The sequence below is a fragment of the Mya arenaria genome, chromosome 16 (assembly GCF_026914265.1).
Source record: "Mya arenaria isolate MELC-2E11 chromosome 16, ASM2691426v1".
Classification (NCBI taxonomy): Eukaryota; Metazoa; Mollusca; class Bivalvia; order Myida; family Myidae; genus Mya; species Mya arenaria.
This window is the reverse complement of record NC_069137.1, coordinates 39,208,801-39,230,155: the sequence shown is the minus strand read 5'-3', so window position 1 is coordinate 39,230,155 and position 21,355 is coordinate 39,208,801. Positions and strand designations below refer to the sequence as shown.

At 35.5% G+C, this 21,355-nt stretch overlaps 2 protein-coding genes across 5 annotated transcripts; both read left to right on the top strand.

Annotated features, from left to right (window-relative positions):
* Positions 1–478: 478 nt before the first annotated feature.
* On the top strand, positions 479–7,239 carry LOC128222196 (interferon-induced protein 44-like). 4 transcript variants are annotated; one of them, XM_052931106.1, is made up of 7 exons: positions 479–547; positions 2,678–3,220; positions 3,395–3,462; positions 3,652–3,849; positions 4,152–4,295; positions 5,666–5,837; positions 6,142–7,239. In XM_052931106.1, the coding sequence occupies exons 2-7, from the start codon at positions 2,692–2,694 to the stop codon at positions 6,462–6,464; spliced, it is 1,434 nt and encodes a 477-aa protein (XP_052787066.1). In that variant the 5' UTR covers positions 479–547; positions 2,678–2,691; the 3' UTR covers positions 6,465–7,239. The 4 variants fall into 4 exon arrangements, with proteins under 4 accessions (XP_052787066.1, XP_052787064.1, XP_052787062.1 ...); XM_052931104.1 differs by lacking the exon at positions 479–547 and adding an exon at positions 2,124–2,190; XM_052931102.1 differs by lacking the exon at positions 479–547 and adding an exon at positions 2,403–2,498.
* Positions 7,240–15,241: 8,002 nt separating this feature from the next.
* Positions 15,242–16,020, top strand: LOC128221624 (uncharacterized). Its single transcript, XM_052930228.1, has 2 exons — positions 15,242–15,539; positions 15,806–16,020. Exons 1-2 carry the CDS (start codon positions 15,242–15,244, stop codon positions 16,018–16,020), a joined length of 513 nt encoding a protein of 170 aa, XP_052786188.1.
* The last annotated feature ends 5,335 nt before the right edge of the window (positions 16,021–21,355 follow it).

The window sequence follows — 21,355 nt, the reverse complement described above, 5'->3', positions numbered from 1 at the left end:
CGCGTAGAAGAAAGAAATACCCTGCTATCTAAATATAATATTATCACATTTTACGAATGAATAAAGAAAGGATTGAAATTTGAAGCAAACATTCAAACAGAATCAATAACCGAAGGTTGAATACTTTAGGAAACGTTACAAAAGTCTATCATAGATTAAGACCATTGTTGCCATAATAATCAGGGCGCTCGGCTTTATTACGCCGCTTTGAATATGAGATAAATAACTAAAAAGCGTGCATGATTAATTAACTATTTGCATGATAGCGATATAACAATAAGTAAAATTCAAAAGATGCCTTACTAAATTACTTGATCTTACTGGCTTACGCAAAGATATGACGCACATGTATTGAAATTTATGTTCTGAATGATTCCCAATATTTTGAAAACTATAGCATTATGAGCAATAGCAACATTGAATCACTTTTACATTTAAAACCCATGATTACTTATCTATAATCAACTGCAAAATGTTTGCTATATTTTTTAAATAATTGATTCAGAAAAAATTGCCTTAAAAAGGATATCAATATTAACAGACAAAGGTAGGCAAATTTGACAGCTTATACATCAAACTCTTCATTGGAATATGAAACTTTTCAAGGTATTGTGAAAATCTTAAACAACTTCTTGCAAATTATAAATCCTCAAATGAGTGGAACTATATCCGAAATGAAGCATACAAAATAAGGGGCTATTCAATTTACGGGAGTGCAACTTCGGGCGTAACTTTGTCTGACACACGAAAAATATATAGACTTGAAAGTTGGGGTGAGGTCCTTCACTCTGTGAAAGGCTATTTTTAGTGCACTCTGGTTGTAATTTGTTTATATCGTTTTTCCGGTTATGACATAGTAGTTTGCTAAGGCAATGTTCGTGACCTTGCTACTTGTAATTACAAATGACCTATGGCATATTACTGCTCAATGAGATATGTTTAAAATAATCAATCTATTTAAAGATGCACTCTTACTCCCAAATAAGATTAACCACAATTAAAGCAATTGGATTGAAAGGATACCGAGTTTAATTTGAAAGAAAGGTACAGGAAACAAGGTTTTTCTACCTTATGAAACGATTGTCGATCACAGTAAATATTTAAACACTCACCAACCTTTTTTTTGCTTTTTTAGCTTTTAAATACACTATTACAATCTTGTTATAAGTTATTAAAATTTTCCATAAATGCATTATTTAGTAAGTGATTAATGTTTGTTTCACATGTGTATGTATTGATTTTGAATAAGAGTGTCACTTTAAAGTCTATTTAATGCTGCAATATGTTTAAAAAAGAAACTAAGAATAAGCATTTTTGCCTTATTCTGAACCTTATATCAACAAGTATCTACCATGATAAACGTCGCTTTTCTCCACGAGTCACATCAGTTAAATATTGTATTCTTGTCCTTACACAATGTTATGCATGTAATTGTATAATGAATAAAAACATAAATAAATTTGATAAAACAATATTTGGCCAGCATAGGATACATACGTTCTCAATGCCAAACTGCGAAATATAAGTATATATACATGAATATGTAAATAATGTTTCGTTTCAGAGGGCTTTGATCGATATGTTCCATTGTTTGAGAACAATCAAAATGTTCGATCATTTCGACAACAAAACTACTAACAATTATAGATCATTAACGGCAACACGCATTACAAAGATATAATATATACGTAAGTTTTCACGATAATACATAGTACTAGTCTCGGGTTCGATTACCCACTAGATATTGACCTAAAGTGTATGGAACATTTTCCACACATTTATTGTCTGCAATTTGGTTGTTGGGGGGAATACGTTTTTTATTAAATCCGTAACATGTTTCTGGCTTGATATCATAATTTATTGTTCTGCCGAGGTATACCAACTCATCAATTATTAGAACGTTAAACCTTTAGAACTCTATTTACCATCATTCGAAATGCGTGATAAAACAATGTATTCTCACTTGAACATATATTCACAGATGCGTCTTTTATGTATTACATCCAATTTCGTCTTGCTAAAGTATTTGAATAATCAAACTGTAACGAACAAAAATCCAGTTGTTCTTGGAAGTAAAACCGATATAACAAATACGACATAAAAGAGTAACGTCCCCTAAATTTCTGAAAGTGTACTTTCGCTTTCGATTTAATTACAGCGGTGGTAAAGATTTAATTAACATAAACACAGGTAATGTAACACTGATGAATGCTATGAAATATTAATTTCCATTATGCTTACGTGTATATATATGCACATCAATTGATTGTTTATTTATTTACTTATTTTATTCATTTTTATTTTTAGAAATGCACAAATTTCAATTTACAAAATCATAGTTTTGTTTTGTTTATTTATTTTGGCGAACAGAATACATATATTTAACACAGAGCGGGTTTTAAAAACATTTACTGGAATGAAAAGGGAAAAATGCGTGATAGGAATTAGTAATATCTGAGTCTGATTTTCGTTAATAATGGTCAAGTTCATAACAGCAGGTCAGTATCAACGATGTAGAATGACATTTGAGGCTTACAAATGGCTGGGTTCCCGAAACGGCAGTGATTCCATGATCGGGAAGGTGTTTGGCTTTTTATAGAACAGTTCCAATAACCGTGCATATATACTATACCAATAGGCAATACTACACATCCTACATAATTTTATATATTTACAGCCCCGGTTTTCAGAATGACAGGAAAACTTACCGAATATCAGATGGACCAACTGGAAGCTTTTATTGGATCTGGACCAAAGGTATTCCGGCTCCTGTACAGCATAACCAGGGACGGTTGCACCGCCACTGAGTTCCACCGGAAGTGTGACAACCAGGGACCGACCGTGACGGTTCTCTACAACCCACATGGCTCTGTATATGGTGGGTACGCAGGCGTCAGTTGGCAGAGCAGCGTCGGTTTCCACACCGAGGATAAAACTGCCTTCATCTTTCAATTGATGAACTCGGGAAAACGTGCTGTGAACATATTTCGACCAAAAGATGCGTCAAAGGCCATATATTGTAATTCAAATGACAGCTCAAATTTCGGATATCCAGATTTTAAAGCCTTTTCAAACACTGTGCCTTTGAATAACGACGGAACATTTAGTCTGAATGGCAGTATTTCTCTTGGACACTTTTATCATAACAATAACGTCTCGAACAAAGACATAAACAATGGAAGCATGGTTGTCACGGAAATGGAAGTGTATGCTGTTTTCGGTGAGGTTTTTCTCTTGCTTTCCATTATTTTCAAACTTTAAAATCTCAGATTTAAGTGGATTATGTTTGTAAACGTAAGTCAATCCTCTTAAAGTTTTTTCTGGAACTATGTTAAACTTATGTCGCAGCCTAGAGCATAAACTGAACACACTTAAATTTGGATTTTACCATCAGCAGATTACCCTCGAAAATCAACGGACACGCACAGAACATGGCGAAAAACACCTGCTCTCACTGATGAGGTATATAAGTACTATCAAATTGTTTTATTTTCGATTTGATGGATGTATATAATAGTCCCAATGCTTCGGTACACGCCAGGTTGACCGAAGCGTTCGTTTTGGATAATGTACGTTTTTGTAATAGTTTACCATCTCTTTAACCTGTCTGTGCTATTTTTCTTAATGTTAATGGTTCTTGTCCTGTTTTAGTACATTTCAAAGTTAAAAGAAGAGCTTGCGTCAATAACTCCACCAAAAGGAAGTGGAATAACCGACTTCCAGTTATTACTTGTTGGCCCTGTCGGCGCGGGAAAATCCAGCTTTATCAATACCGCCATGTCCCCGTTCGCCGACAGAATTATGCATAAAGCCGCCGTCGGTACTTCATCACAGAGCGTCACCAGAAAGGTACGGAATGGCACAAAACGTTTTTGATGGTTGTCTTATTCTTTGAAGCTAAGATATGATAAGTTTGTTCTGGAAATGAAACAAAGTAAAGAGTCTTAAATAGTAGTGGTTCTAAAGGCCATAATCTAAATGATGCTGATAAATCAAAAGTTCCATAAATGAATCAGAAATCCTTGTATACGCTCATGATAATGCATAAAACGACATTCGTCCAAACAAAAACTAAACAAAGAACATTCCAATGAACAGGTTTCTGTCTTCAACATAATGATAATCATGACGCATTAATATATTGTTTACAGTACATAACTTACCCAGTACGCAAATCTGGCGGCTCTTGTCTCAACCTCAGGCTTTGTGACACGCCAGGTATCGGGGACCATTCGGGATTAGATGCGTTAAACATTAACTTCCTGCTAGATGGTCATGTTCCCTCCTCCTTTGAGGTACTATTATATCATCAACGAATCAAATAGTATGAAGCTTCCGGTTAATTCATATGTAGCAAAGCTTAAAGCTATTGTTTTGATTAATTTGTCGTTTGAGCTAATTTCACAACAGGGGCTTCTATGAAATACCATTGCTGAAAAAGAGTGACACATTTGCTTTCCCAATTTTAGCTCTACTGGCCAAAGGCGAGAAGAGCTTATGCGATGGTAATGTGCGTCCGTGCGTCTGTAAACAATTGTTTGTGAACCCGATACAGTCTTCAGTTGTATCTCGATGGAACTTGTACAGTATCTAGATCTCCATTAGAGCTCGGTTCCTTTCGTAAACCAGCCAGATCCGCCCATGCATGCCTAGATTATTGGCCTTGATAGTATAAAAATGCTATTGTGTAAACAATTGCTTGTGAACACGATACAGTCTTCAGTTTTGATTTTAAGTCTATTATTTAGCCAGGTCCATATGAGCGAAGTCTATTTTTATCCAAGTTTACATGTCAAGTCACAATTGCGTGTGAATGTTTGTTCAAATTATGCCCCTGGGGTCATTACTGGCCATGTCCCCGGGTTCACAGGTTTGGTATACTTAAATTGGGAAATGTTAAAAACCTTTTTGTCTGAAACAGCTGTGCAGATCCGTGCTATTTTGAACACGGCTTACATTCAGTGGTCCACTACCATGGTTGTTCAAATAATGCCCCTTGGGTCAAAACTGGTACTGCCCCGGGGGTCACAAGTTTCCTAGAGATTTATTTAAGAAATATTTTCAAAATCTTCTTGTTTCAAACACAAGGCCCATACCTTTGCTATTCGTTGTGGAGCATCATATGATGACCGTCTAGCAAAACATTTAAAATAATGCCCCTTGGGCAAAAGCTGGCCCGACCCCTTTAGACTTTTTTATTTTTTAAAGCTACGGCAATGAAATTTTGACCATGTGTACAGTTATGCAAACGAGCATCAATGTTGTCCTCGGATGTCCTTGACTTTGACCTTTTATACCAACTTTTTATTTTTAAAGCTACAGAAATGAAATTATGACCATGAGTACAGTTTTGAAAGCAAATATGTTTTACCCTCAGATTACCTTTACTTGGCACATATTAAAATAGTTCATGCAACTGATCTGCTTACAACACTCTGTCCTCAGATGTTGAACGTGCAGCGTTTTTAGCTAACCCAAACACAAAAATTGAACTATATATTTGTTGCCTATTACCCATACGTACAATTCTCTGGATTGAAAATGACCACAAGAGCCATGCCAGTGGAGCATAGGCCCTCTTGGGCCTCTTGTTTTATGATTGGGCATGTGTACCCTGTTCTAAAATGTAAAAATAACACGTGTTCACGTGTATATGCTCTTGCAGTTCTCTTGTTCGCGCCACATATCAGCAAAGACGCCTGGGTTTGTACACCGCCCATCGTTAGCTGAGGAAGCCCACTGTGTTGCTATTGTGCTGGATTCTTCTACAATACGTGACATTCCCGCAGTGACCATGACCTTGTTAAACGACCTCAAAAACCTTGCGCTAGAAAAAGGTACGATGTTCATGACTTATATAGATATAAACAAATTATTGATATTAACATATTATTGCAGAAATTAATCCGTCATTGTAAAATTTTATTTTTTTCAAATAATATGATACAAATTTAATAATATGCAAATTAAGGCTGTTTTGATGTGCCATACTTTACATGGTCCTCATACTGACTTCTTTCGAATTTCAAACCTCTGTCACGTCCACTGATCGACATGTAGGTCAACACGTTTCTCTTCAACTAAAGTATCCACATTGTTCTCTTTTATGCCTTAAAATCAGTCTTGTTTTATCATGTATAGGCATACCACTTGCGATTATCATGACCAAAATAGACAAGCTTCACGAAGAAATTGCAGATAATCTTGCTGACGTTTTCAAGCGTCCAGAGGTCAAGACTGCTGTTGACCAAGTCAGCGAGGCGTTTGGTATACCTCCAAACCACGTGTTTCCGGTGAAAAACTATCACAGCGAGATGGAAACCGAGATCGCAGTGCACGGGCTAGCACTCCTAGCGCTTCGGAAGATGCTTTTTATTGCTTCAGATGCCCTGGAGGAGCGCACTTCCGCTAATGAAGAGAGGCAAGAGGCTACCGCCGACGTGACGGAATCTGATACTGCCTAGCGTGTTAAATCTTGGCCTCAGATATATTCACAGTTAACAATAGCGACATATACTAATGTCTTGATGCATTTTGGCAAACTGCCCACTTAAGAAAAATCGTGTTATTTCATGCACAGAAGGGTGCAACAAAGTTATATTTTATCAAATGTAGGGACATGGAAGTTTGCAAACAGACATTGAAGATGTAACTTGTTTGTGATAAAGATACAGTCGACATGGTTAAAATCATTTGATTCCCCTTAATCCACCGTCAAAAAGTGTCAACCACATTAGTCGTTGAATGAGTCCTTTAAGGTCCTCTCTATTTATCTATCCCGATATGGAAGAACTTCTTGTTTGTGTAGCTACTATTTTACAGAAGTATTGAAGATTTTGTGAAACACTTCATGAACTTATAAATGTAGGTACTGTTACACAGGGGTATTTTAGTGGTTGCTAAGGATTTCTTGGACTTTGAATTGTACGTGTATGTACCCCTTAACAGGAATATTAGAAAGGGTGCGAAACATAACTTCTACTTGTACAAGTAGCTACGCCTTAACATATATTACCATTTACCGGCAGTGGGTAGCGAGACATCGACGTTGAATTGCGGCAAACGGCTCTTACTTTGAGAAGTAATGACGTTGACGTCAGATTCTGACGTTTGAACTGCGGGGCGATACTGACCTCATGTTAATGAAAAAGCTGTAGTTTCCATTATATTGTATGTATCAGTTTGAAATTTTATATGTCATTTACAGCTGAAATATATTTTATAGCGAGCTGACGTTCGTTGAAAAATGTTAAAATGTGTTGATTTTATTAAGCAATTCCACGAACTTCTGGTTATACCCTCGTATGTAGCTATGCTGTAACTGAGGTACAAGAGAGGTTGTGGAAATTCTCAACTCAACTTTATTTAGTACATAAAGACATCCGGCCCAAAATACATACTTTTATATATATATACATCATTAATTACAATACAGTGGTTTCATTGCTTAATACAAATTGTAAACAAATTTCAATATTAATCCGCCATTTTTACTAAGTAAAAAATAAATATTGTCACTTGTCTAATAACAAAACTATTATCTGAATGTAGGAGTCTGTAAAAGGCATGTAGGTCAGCTTCGACCCCTATACCAGCCATATAAAAACTGACTTCTTGCAGTAGAGAATCTCGGGCATATCAAAAACGCATGAAATTCATCTGCTAACAATAGCCTTTTCTCGTTGATTAAGCAGGACGCACATATTCTGTCATTTCTTTCTATGTTAAGATGCCGGCCAACTTCGATATTTAACCGGTGACTTGAACACCTAAATCGCGCGAGCGCACGAAAACAATTATGTGACAGGTTTATGGTAATATATTGTTCCGTATTGAGTAAGGATTTAACATGTTTATAGAGATCGCATCATGAAGATGTACTAACGGTTTCGCGCCATCCCTGATTCATACAGTTGATTAAGCGAAGTTTAAATTGCAGTTGAAAGTATTAATGTCGCCTACGTCTTGCCATAGCCAGACGTAGCCAACTCCATACGGAAATAATATTTCTCTTTTAACTTTTGTTACCCAATTGATTCTTCCAATATCGTCTTGACGTAGTGCAACATAATTTCTACTTGCACATGTAGCTACGCCTTAACAGAGGTATTAGAGAGGTTGTGAAACATTACTTCCATTTGAATATGTAGCTCTACGCCTTAACAGAGGTGTTAGAAAGGGTGCGAAACATGACTTATTTTTGTACATGTAGTTATGCCCTAACAGAGGTATAAGAGAGGTTGTGAAAAATAACTTCTACTTGTACATGTAGCATTTAACTGAGGCATTAGAAAATATACCGAAGTAACGATCGTTAAAGCAAACATGGCGGCGGCCAAAGTGACCGCCATGATGGTAGAAAAATGCGTCCATGGCCCTTCAAAACGGTGTACGAAGTCAGTTATCAACCCATCTACCGTCGGGGAAGTTCTTGCCGAAATTAACGTGGGGCATTCGAACTTGGAGACTGCTGGATTCACATGTATTGCCCATCGGGAGATTGGTGACGAAAATCCATTTGAGGTATAAACAAACACGATCAACAATGAGTTTCAATATAGAAATATTGCTGCTACATTGTGTAAACTCCTCGAATAAACAGACTGTCAAGTCTTAATTCCAGTCACACTTGTTGACATCGAATTCGATCTGTGGAAGTTGGTCATCTCTTCTTTCCAAGCATGTTCGGAAATTGTTAAAAATGCACTTGTTGTAGATCACCATAGACTCGATAGATCCATTTCCCAATGAAAGCTTCTCTGGTGCAATTGTTTGATGGTTTGTGGTGCTTTATGAAAGTAGTATGCCCATGCACCATTTAAAAAACCCCAGCCCATTCAACCTTTTTTATTTGCCATTTAACAGGTTGGATAAATATTCCCGATGAAGGAACATACCTGGAGTATTATATCCCGATGCAGGTATTTTAAAAATAAAGAACTGTGTGTATTCTCACTTTGATAGCCAAAATCCACTACAACATGAAAATGCATGATCAGAGTAAAAGAACATTACACCAGAGCTGTAAACCTATCCATAAACAGCGGTGACAGACTCATCCAGCCTGTCCTTGGAAAAGGTAGGTCGCTAATGCAATATAAGGGTACGGCGGACATGCGCTTTTGGGATATATTTGCACATGTTTGACGTTTCACGCGCATTCTTTTGTTCGCAGTATATTGGTGTATATTTATTCATCGGGAATACACCCAAGCCTGTTAAACAACTAACTAAAGTTTGAAAACAGCCACACATTGCCCTGTGTGTCCATTTTGGCTCACCTGAAGCTATCACTGATGTGGACTTGAAACGAATGTACAGGACAGCTTTGCTCTTATTTGATGATTGTTAAATGAAGGGTACAACACCTGAGTTGTACAAAGGAAATATGGGAAAATAAATACAGGCATTGAACTGCCATTTCGATTTTTAACAAGGACAACAATTTAGAAACTATTAAAGGGACCACCACACATTGCAGTTGTCAGATGTTAAATTTGTATCAAACTGTTAGTAGTGTTCTGTTTTGTCAAGCAAAACTGTATATAGGATCACGATTCGAACCTGGGTTTAAATCTCAGTACGCGGTTGCGTCGCGAGAACTAGACCATCCTAGCGATATAATATGATTGAACATCTTAGAGAAGTTTTATGTGATATAATTAATGACAACTTAAATTGTTCCACTAAGATTTACTGCATATATAGAAAGAATGTATACAATGTGAATATATACACATGTATGACCTCTGATGTATGTAACAACTGTAGCGACTGGAGGAACAAGCCTACCTACCTACCATTTTTCTTTGACCAATGCTGCCTAATCCGCACATACTTTGTCAGCTTTATATTCCTCGCAATGTCAACGGTTTTTTTTCTAGATGACACGTTAATTGTAAATTACCTTGTTGACGAATGCTACCTAAACCACACATTGTTTTCAGCTTTATATTCCTCGCAATGTCAACGTTGTTTCAAGCTAGAGATGACATGTATATTGTATATGACCTTGTTGATTTTCTTTTTTCATGTAAAACGTAACTCTTTGCATTTCGAGCACAATTAGTATTGGTAACAAAGATATATTGGCACAATGAGTATTGGTATCGTTTATAAATTGACATAATGAGTATTGGTATCGTAGATAAATTGACAAAATGAGTATTGGTATCGTAGATAAATTGACACAGTGAGTATTGGTATCGTAGATAAATTGACACAGTGAGTATATGTATCGTTTATAAATTGACATAATGAGTATTGGTATTGTAGATAAACTGACACAGTGAGTAATGGTATCGTAGATAAATTGACACAGTGAGTATTGGTATCGCAGATAAATTGACACAGTGAGTATTGGTATAGTAGATTAATTGACACAGTGAGTATTGGTATCGTAGATAAATTGACACAGTGAGTATTGGTATCATAGATAAATTGACACAATGAGTATTGGTATCGAAGATAAATTGACACAGTGAGTACTGGTATCGTAGATAAATTGACACAGTATTGGTATAGAAGATAAATTGACACAATGAGTACTGGTATCGCAGATAAATTGACACAATGAGTACTGGTATCGTAGATGAATTAACACAGTGTGTATTGGTATCGAAGATAAACTGACAAAGTGAGAACTGGTATCGTAAGTAAATTGACATAGTATTGGTATCGAAGATAAATTGACACAATGAGTACTGGTATCGTAGATAAATTGACACAGTGAGTAAAGGTATCGTTGATAAATTGACATAATGAGTATTGGTATTGTAGATAAATTGACACAGTGAGTACTGGTATCGTAGATAAATTGACACAGTGAGTATTGGTATCGTTGATAAATTGACACAGTGAGTATTGGTATCGTTGATAAATTGACACAGTGAGTATTGGTATCGTTGATAAATTGACACAGTGAGTATTGGTATCGTTGATAAATTGACACAGTGAGTACTGGTATCGTAGATAAACTGACACAGTGAGTACTGGTATCGTAGATAAATTGACACAATGAGTATTGGTATCGTAGATAAATTGACACAGTGAGTATTGGTATCGTTGATAAATTGACAGAGTGAGTAAAGGTATCGAAGATAAATTGACACAGTGAGTACTGGTATCGTAGATAAATTGACACAGTGAGTACTGGTATCGTAGATGAATAACTACAATGAGTACTGGTATCGTAGATGAATTAACACAATAAGTACTGGTATCGTAGATAAATTAACACAATGAGTACTGGTATCGTAGATGAATTAACACAATAAGTACTGGTATCGTAGATGAATTGACACAGTGAGTACTGGTATCGTAGATGAATTAACACAATAAGTACTGGTATCGTAGATAAATTGACACAGTGAGTACTGGTATCGTAGATGAATTAACACAGTGAGTACAGGTATCGTAGATGAATTAACACAATGAGTACTGGTATCGTAGATGAATTAACACAATAAGTACTGGTATCGTAGATAAATTGACAGAGTGAGTAATGGTATCGTAGATAAATTGACAAAATGAGTACTGGTATCGTAGAAAAATTGACAGAGTGAGTACTGGTATCGTAGATGAATTAACACAATGAGTACTGGTATCGTTGATAAATTGACACAGTGTGTATTGGTATCGAAGATAAATTGACAGAGTGAGTACTGGTATCGTAGATAAATTGACAAAATGAGTACTGGTATCGTAGAAAAATTGACAGAGTGAGTACTGGTATCGTAGATGAATTAACACAATGAGTACTGGTATCGTTGATAAATTGGCACAGTGTGTATTGGTATCGAAGATAAATTGAGACAGTGAGTACTGGTATCGTAAGTTAATTGACACAGTATTGGTATCGAAGATAAATTGACACAATGAGTACTGGTATCGTAGATTAATTGACACAGTGAGTATTGGTATCGTAGATAAATTGACACAGTGAGTATAGGTATCGTTGATAAATTGACATAATGAGTATTGTTATTGTAGATAAATTGACACAGTGAGTACTGGTATCGAAGATAAATTGACACAGTGAGTACGGGTATCGTAGATAAATTGACACAGTGAGTACTGGTATCGTAGATAAATTGACACAGTGAGTACTGGTATCGTATATGAATAAACACAATGAGTACTGGTATCGTAGATAAATTGACACAATGCGTACTGGTATCGTAGATAAATTGACACAGTGAGTACTGGTATCGTATATGAATAAACACAATGAGTACTGGTATCGTAGATAAATTGACACAGTGAGTACTGGTATCGTAGATAAATTGACACAGTGAGTACTGGTATCGTATATGAATAAACACAATGAGTACTGGTATCGTAGATAAATTGACACAATGAGTACTGGTATCGTAGATAAATTGACACAGTATTGGTATCGAAGATAAATTGACAGAGTGAGTACTGGTATCGTAGATAAAATGACAAAGTGAGTACTGGTATCGTATATGAATAAACACAATGAGTACTGGTATCGTAGATAAATTGACACAATGCGTACTGGTATCGTAGATGAATAACCACAGTGAGTACTGGTATCGTAGATAAATTGACACAATGAGTACTGGTATCGTAGATGAATTGACACAATGAGTACTGGTATCGTAGATAAATTAACACAGTGAGTACTGGTATCGTAGATGAATTGACACAATGAGTACTGGTATCGTAGATAAACTGACACAGTGAGTACTGGTATCGTAGATAAATTGACACAATGAGTACTGGTATCGTAGATAAATTGACACAGTGAGTACTGGTATCGTAGATGAATTGACACAATGAGTACTGGTATCGTAGATAAACTGACACAGTGAGTACTGGTATCGTAGATAAATTGACACAGTGAGTACTGGTATCGTAGATAAATTGACACAGTGAGTACTGGTATCGTAGATGAATTAGCACAATGATTACTGGTATCGTAGATGAATTAGCACAATTAGTACTGGTATCGTAGATAAATTGACACAATGAGTACTGGTATCGAAGATGAATTAACACAATGAGTACTGGTATCGAAGATGAATTAACACAATGAGTACTGGTATCGTAGATAAATTAACACAATGAGTACTGGTATCGTAAGTAAATTGACAAAGTGAGTACTGGTATCGTAGATGAATTACCACAATGAGTACTGGTATCGAAGATGAATTAACACAATGAGTACTGGTATCGTAGATGAATTACCACAATGAGTACTGGTATCGTAGATGAATTACCACAATGAGTACTGGTATCGAAGATGAATTAACACAATGAGTACTGGTATCGTAGATAAATTAACACAATGAGTACTGGTATCGTAGATCAATTGACAAAATGAGTACTGGTATCGTTGATAAATTGACACAATGAGTACTGGTATCGTAGATGAATTAACACAATGAGTACTGGTATCGTTGATAAATTGACACAATGAGTACTGGTATCGTAGATGAATAACCACAATGAGTACTGGTATCGTAGATAAATTGACACAATGAGTACTGGTATCGTAGATAAATTGACACAATGAGTACTGGTATCGTAGATGAATTAACACAATGAGTACTGGTATCGTTGATAAATTGACACAATGAGTACTGGTATCGTAGATGAATAACCACAATGAGTACTGGTATCGTAGATAAAATGACACAATGATTACTGGTATCGTAGATAAATTAACACAATGAGTACTGGTATCGTAGATGAATTAACACAATGAGTACTGGTATCCTAGATAAATTGTCACAATGAGAAATGGTACCATAGACAAATCAAACACAATGAGTACTGCTATCATAGACAAATCAAACACAATGAGTACTGGTATCATAGACAAGTCAAACATAATGAGTACTGGTTTGGTTGATAAATTGACACAAATATTGATTTCTTAGATAAATTGACACAAATACATGTATTGGTTTTGTAGACACATATATTGGTATCGTAAGTAAATTGACACACGTTTCGAATAATAAATGTGTTAGCATCTAAGAATAGGGTTAACTTGAAGATTCATATAAGTGTGTTTTTTTAACTATCTACAGTGGTGGATTCTTTCTTTCGTAATTAGTTATAGATAAATTGAAACATAATTTATTAAGTAATGCTGTTGGTAACTAAGAGTCTGTTAGCTTGAATACATATACTTTTGGTTATATCATCACTATCGAAAGTAATAGGTACCTTCTTTTTGACTTACAGCGCCTTACAAAATGTATCCATACATATTCCGTCAATGGGGTCTATTCATGATTGAGTCAACTCAGGGTAAATAGTGTTCCGACGAAACTTTCTTTCAATGGTATTCCAGGCGCATCTGTTCAATTTTGTCCTCTGTTCCCGGACAGAAATGCAGACACGCCATCTTGAGAATTTCCATTCGACATTCCCGGAACCACAACACGTAAAAACAGGTGTCGAGTACACAGTTAATTGTATAAACACTGTCAATCAATAGCCGATGCAACAATGTGGTGATAAAACCAAGGGATATAATTATACTTATAGCAATAGACGTTGAAATTATTACAAGTAAATATGCGAACACAATCATTGTTGCCTTATAATGTTGTAGGAATTTTGTAGTACTCTTGAATCGTCCAGCTTTTGACGGAATATGCTCCATTCGCACAATTCAATATATGTTTATGTAGCAAATGATTGACAAAATAATGACGCTGAAAATTGCTACAAAAAACATTGTTAAGGTAGCTTTGTAACATGATCCGATGACGTCGGACCACGTAAAATTTGGCGTCGTAAGGTAACATGCACCAATACGTACACATTAATATAAAATCGACATAAGAAGCAATATGCAAAATACAATTTTCTTAACATTTGATGTGGTGAATATTCTCATATAAGAATGTGGCCAGGTAAAAACTACAAGTCGTTCAAGACACATTATCCCGACCATTAAATCGGCTTGAAAGGCAAAGTTGCCGCTGATCAATTGAATCATTATGTAAGCGGTTTGGCCATCGTTGAATGTTCGAACGGTAAATCCGATCACAGCTAATACATCCATCGTTAGCAGGACACTGGACACGTAACAATATTTACACCTCAACTTCCATTCCTTCAATGAACTGCCTTTGGGCAATTGCGTTCATCAATCGATGAACGCAACATCTTCGGATATGTTGGGATCGTGAGTCATCGCGTATTAATATTAACAGCGTACTACTTTTATGAATGAAAAGTTTTGCTGCAGACGATTAAAATGGCTGACGCTGATTTCGGCACATTTGACACTGATTTCGGCACATTTGATGTCGATTTGTTTAATATGCTATCAGAACTAGATCTTCCATTGGTTTTGAATGAAGTTACCGGCTTAGAAAATGTAGACGCCATACACACAGGCAAGGAAACCAAAAGCGAAACTAAAAGTGAACCTGAAACTGGGTCACTCAGTCGATTTAAACCAAAAACAGAAGAAGAGGTTAAACACATTGAAGACAAAAACCATGCAGCTGAAACAAAGAAAAATACTCAATGGGGCCTCAAAATAGTTCAAGGTTTATTTCAATGACAGATTTATAAAGTTCACAATAAATATTTGCATGTATGTGTTTTATTTTTTTTAATGTTTACAACTTTGTGTGCACATTTGATTAAACGATAAAAAGAAATATACACACATCAAACTTATTTTGTTTGCCTTACATTTTATGTGATTCTATGGCAGTTTTTTTATCACAGAAGGTCCTAAAGTTTTGCTTAAAATAACACACTTCCACTAAAATTATTTAATCAAAATGGTACATGATTCTTTCTTCCCCAGACTGGCACTTGTCTGTACATGGGGATGTCGTTGATTTGGCCACAGTTGAGGAGGAACGTCTTAACAACCTGTTGAGGAAGTTTTACTGCGAGGTAGCACCTCAGGAGAAGAAAATCAAGTCTGCTGAACTGCAACTGAAGGTTTACCACAAGAACACCATGAAAAACATCAGGGCTGCTCTCAATCGTCACTTGAGCGATATTGGTATGACTTAAACATACTTATACTAAATCATTTTCAATAATAACACTTTTTTAATCAAATTAAATTTATTTACTTTGTTTTTAGTTTGATTGTGTAAAATTTATTTTTTTAAGAGATGTTCATGTTTTTATTTCTAAATCCGGCATCGAAAACCCTGATTTTTTTTAAATCTTGCAGGCAGCAATATAGATATTGTCCATGGCCAACTGTTCAAATCAGCAAACCGCACACTCAATGGCCTCCTCAAAACCCAGATGCGGGAAGGCCTATCTCTACCTACAAAGCACAAAAGTATTATCAGCAATGGTGATTTGTCAAGACTTGCTGATTATATCAGGTAAAAATTCTAGCATACCCAAGGGCGGTTATAGGATTTTATATTTTACAGTCTGAAATGGCAGATTTCGTTGTTTTCTGTTTAATTCGGGTATATAAAAAAATACGCATTAAGTCTGTTATAAAAATGACACTAAGTATAATAATTGGTAAAGAAATATGATTTAACATACAATATATCTCAATATTAGCATATTATGTCCTATTTAATAAATCATTTTGCAAAATTGTGAAAATATACCCATTATTATTTGCAGCAAAGCCGAGACTTCACCTTCAACACTTAGGCATGCAGTCTGGTATAACCTTGCGATTCACTTTGTCAGCAGGGGCTTGGAGTTCCATCAACAACTGAAGCGGGACTCGTTTGAGTTTCTGTTTGATGAAGATGGTTTGGAATATGCGCGGCTTACACATGAAACACAGCAGAAAAACTTCCAGGGAGGAATTATCAAGGATGAAGCGCCTTCTGACAGGAGGATGTACGCCACTGGGTCCGAGGCATGCCCGGTCGCTCTACTAAAGGCACTTGTTGCGAAAACAGATCCATCTGCAGAATTTCTTTTTAATTCATGCAATAAGAATGCTTTGATGTCACCCACCACAACTTCCATCTGGTATATTAAATCACCGCTCTCGGCCAGAACATACAGCCTCTTCATGGGAGATATGTGCAAGCAAGCACGCACAAGTGTGACCTACACTGCCCATAGTCTAAGAGCTACTGCCATCCAACAGCTCAGTGACACTGGTCTGGATGCCAGATATATAATGTACATGTCTGGTCATCGAAATGAAGCCTCCCTGCGGTCATACACCAGGGAACCAAGCGCCGATCAGAAACGCTTCATGAGCAATGTCCTCCATGGCATGAACGCCGGAGCTGCATCAAATTCATCTGGACCTGCCGTCCAAGCTCTTCTTTCCCCACCCACTAATTCATTGTTGCCACGTCCGACTGCCACTGCCACTGCGCCATTCCCTAGATCTTAATCTGATGAATCGTCCCAGCTTGCTCAGATTTTCACCAATGGCACATTCAATAACTGCAGCATTCAAATAGCAATCCATAAATGACACAATAAAATGAATAATAATCCCATCCGGCATGTGTACACTTCGTTCTTAGCACAACCTTGACGTTGAAATGTGTATTTCTTGTTATTGTTTGAATTATATGAGCAGACGAGGATGTATGTTTAAAAGTGTTACCTTATGTTTTGTTAAACTACTTTTTGCCATTAACGTTTCCATTTCACGTAAAAACCTAGTTATATTTTTGAAATTTTTTTTTTACCGTAACAATAAACGCGTTAAGGCCACAACAAATTGATCATTTGTTCTACGGATTTTGCAAAAAAAAAAAAGTAGGAGCGAGCGAGCGAAAAAAAAAAACTTTTTTATATTTAAGGTATTTCAGAGGCGAGCGCAAAGCGAAAAATAAAAAATAAATAAAAACGTTTATTTCTTACCAAATTTATCATACAATTATGTCAAGAAATGCTTTTTAATTGCAAACATAGGTTCTCAGTTATAAATGAAAAGGTTTAGATCGTATCACATGAAAATCTGTCTCAATATTTAACAAATGGCAATAAGATCCAGTGCTTAACTCTTAAGTTCAATTTAAACGTGGATATATTGTAAAGACAACATTCCTCATAGTTAACGTGCAGTTATTCGAAGACCAAAACTTTTGTATTCATTCCGTAACTTACTATCACAAGAAACATTTTAGACTTGCCAGAGTAATTCAACATTTGAGCATTTCCAAATATTGGGTCAGGTCTAAATTTGAACCTATTAAAGCACATGATAAGGTTGTAGTTACTTTGACATTGCGGAAGATCGAAAATGTAAATAACACAGAGAACAATTTAAAAAAAGACATTGTGGATTAAATTGCGGTACATCATAATTAAAGCAGCACCAAACAAATCTGCAAATGTTGCACCGGTCATTATATAAGAGCAGGTGGTGGAATAAAGACGTTTTCCTTTCAAGACCTCGCCTTTGCCATGAACCTGCGGGTTAAAGGTCCGTGCCTTGAAAAAGAATATCATGACGGCCTCCATAGCTTTAATGCCCGTAAGAAACAGGCCACTTTAATCACAGGCCACTTTACTGGACTTTCAGTCCAGCCAACCCCTGGTAAATCCACCACATTCACCCGGCTAACCCTGGTATACCCCCGGACACTGGATGGGGGGATGGGGGAATATTTTAAAACATTGACAAGTCCTACTATTTTTATCTGTTTATAACAATTATGAGTATATGAAAACTGAGAAATGCATTTTAGAATTAAAAAATTACTCACGAAAACATGTTCAATTGTTGTAAGTCGTGTGTCCAAGTATTTTAATATAAGTTTTGCACTCAAAATCCGATTTAGTTATTATTTAACACTAATATTTGAGTACAAAACAATGAATTACTAAAACACACTTAAATAATTATTGCCTTCGGCGCTGTGAAACTGTTGTTGTTTACTGAAGACTATAATCCATTGACTATGACACTGATTTTCATTTAAAAAGTGTATTTTACATTACGATAACTGAAAGTAACCTGAATAATACCGGAAATAAATAACAACGGTGCGACCTGAAAAACATTCCCAATAAAAAAGACTGTCAACAAATATAGGCTGTTTTGCGGTTATCCGGACCTGATTTTGTTCTGACACGAGGAAAGTTTGCTCACAAAGAATGTAAAGCATGGAAATACCTTCAAAAAAAGGCGAAGTCGACGTTGCAAGTTTAAATTCTATGTAAAAGAACTTCAGAAAGTAGAGGAAATTTAGAAGTAAACAAAAAAATAATATGCGTGGCCAAAAAGTATGTGCGGGCGCAAAAAAATGTTTTGTTTTGTTTTTTCGTTTTTCGAATTTTAGGTGCGGCAAATCCGACGAACAAATGATCAATTTGTTGTGGCCTAACCGGTCGGGTTGTTCTATTTATGGAAAGGGTAAGAAGAATTACCGAAATGTTTTTAAGGAATGAAAGGAAGTTTTTTTAAAACAATTTTTAATGAAAAAAATGAACTATTGGTGTAAATATAAGTAATGAATTGCGGGGTTGATGTCATTATCGGGGATATGAACGCAATTGGGATGGTCAAAGTACGCGTGGAGTCCTTCGGACTCCACACACATTCATTCCTTAATTAAACGTCTTAAATCTAGTAACATAACGGATGCAATCAAATTATTATTCCGTGTTGATCTATTGTGTTTTCATCTATAATACTGGCTACATATCATATGAGAGTTTTGAAAAGAATAATTCCATTTTACGACTAAAACAAATAAAACGAATCGGGGCCCAGGTGCAATTATACATTCGATTTCCATTCCTATAAATTGTGTTACTCGTTATATTGACCTATTTTACCGCAAAACAACAAGAAAACCCTATAAAAATTATTGACGAAAAAAATATTGCAAACGAGAAAAGAAAACAGCCGTTACTTCTAAGTAAATAAATAAATAAATAAAATAAAATAAATAAATGAATATATATATTAAATAATTGAAAACAAACTTGTTTTAATTTTGCAAATTCACATGTTTCCATTGGCAAATCGGCATCTTGTCTTTGGCCATTTACACATAGAATAATTCTTAATATAGCCAAGACACAAACATACAGAAAGAAATAATACAAATGTGCTGGCAAAATAAGATTAAATTAAATAAAAATTTACCATTATCATCACCTTTTTGATCAGTACTATTATCACTGATATCAGCATTAAATTTTTAGAAAATATTACCATGGCCAAGATTATCAAACACACATTTGATTGATGAACATTTGTATTATTTTTTATTTCTATTAAAATCATTTTACAAATTTCATTGTTCGATAAAAACGTTTAACATATGTTAATCTGGGTTATTCATGATCTTAGCCCGGTAGCCCAAGGCTCCATTTTTAAAAAGAACAGAGTGGGAATCTACCCAGCTCACCAAACACAGCTGCATTCGAAGCCTTGGGCGTACCTACTAAAAGCAATTTACAAAATTTGAGTCAACTTATCACAACACATCATTTGAGTTGTTAATCCCCCATACCTCTGAGCCATACAAAATATTTGGTATGACATTTACAATCATTACCAACATCATCACAATTTTGATCATTACTATTATTTTTTTATTTTGTTGATAACCTTAACAATTTGACAAGACAACGAATTATTGAATTTTATTTTATTCCATGCTTTCTACGTATATCACTTTAAGACGGGAAACATAGTAAAAAGTGAAATGCTGACTCAACAGTATTCTGTGCAAATTATTAACATTTACGTTATGCGCTAAACCATTGTTGAAACTACCTCTTTCAATTTACAAAAAAATGTGAAACTCTCAATTGTGCCAAATTATGTCTTAGTCTATATCATAATCGCAATCTATTGTTTTCGTATTTAAAATAGCATTTAAATATTTATCATATTCCGTTTTGACATGGACAATATGTCACTCCTTTGTTGTACGTATTGATATCTGAGTCTTTGCAACAAATTAGTTATATATTTAATATCAGCATTAAAATCATAGAAAATATTACAATAGTCAAGATAATCTAACACACGCTTGATTGATGAACAGCATAGGTTATCATTATCATTAATAGTTCATAGAAAATATTACAATAGTCAAGATAATCTAACACACGCTTGATTGATGAACAGCATAGGTTAGCATTATCATTAATAGTTCAATTAATTTCATTATGGAACATAAGAAATCTGGGCTATTCATGATGACATAGTACATATAACTCCACACATGCACGTACCCATTCGCAACCGAAGAGGGAATGAAATAAACAGGATATATTCGCATGTGCCAATAATATATTGCAATACCACACAACACAAAAGCAACATATTTAACTATTGGTCTCGTCTTGTCAAAGAATACTCCGAAATGTAAACTTTATTTAATTTAAAACAAGTCATTCGTCCCTTTATGAAAGAAAGGGCTAAGTCAAGCAGTAG

What these genes read in the sequence shown, in the direction of transcription:
- LOC128222196 (XM_052931102.1), top strand. Translation starts at nt 2,477, where the DNA reads ATGGTCAAGTTCATAACAGCAG. An exon ending in GGTCAAGTTCATAACAGCAG is followed by an intron (nt 2,499 to 2,677) that starts GTCAGTATCAAC and finishes ATATATTTACAG; the next exon opens with CCCCGGTTTTCAGAATGACA. An exon ending in CACCTGCTCTCACTGATGAG is followed by an intron (nt 3,463 to 3,651) that starts GTATATAAGTAC and finishes GTCCTGTTTTAG; the next exon opens with TACATTTCAAAGTTAAAAGA.
- LOC128221624 (XM_052930228.1), top strand. Translation starts at nt 15,242, where the DNA reads ATGGCTGACGCTGATTTCGGCACATTTGACACTGATTTCGGCACATTT. An exon ending in GGGCCTCAAAATAGTTCAAG is followed by an intron (nt 15,540 to 15,805) that starts GTTTATTTCAAT and finishes TTTCTTCCCCAG; the next exon opens with ACTGGCACTTGTCTGTACAT.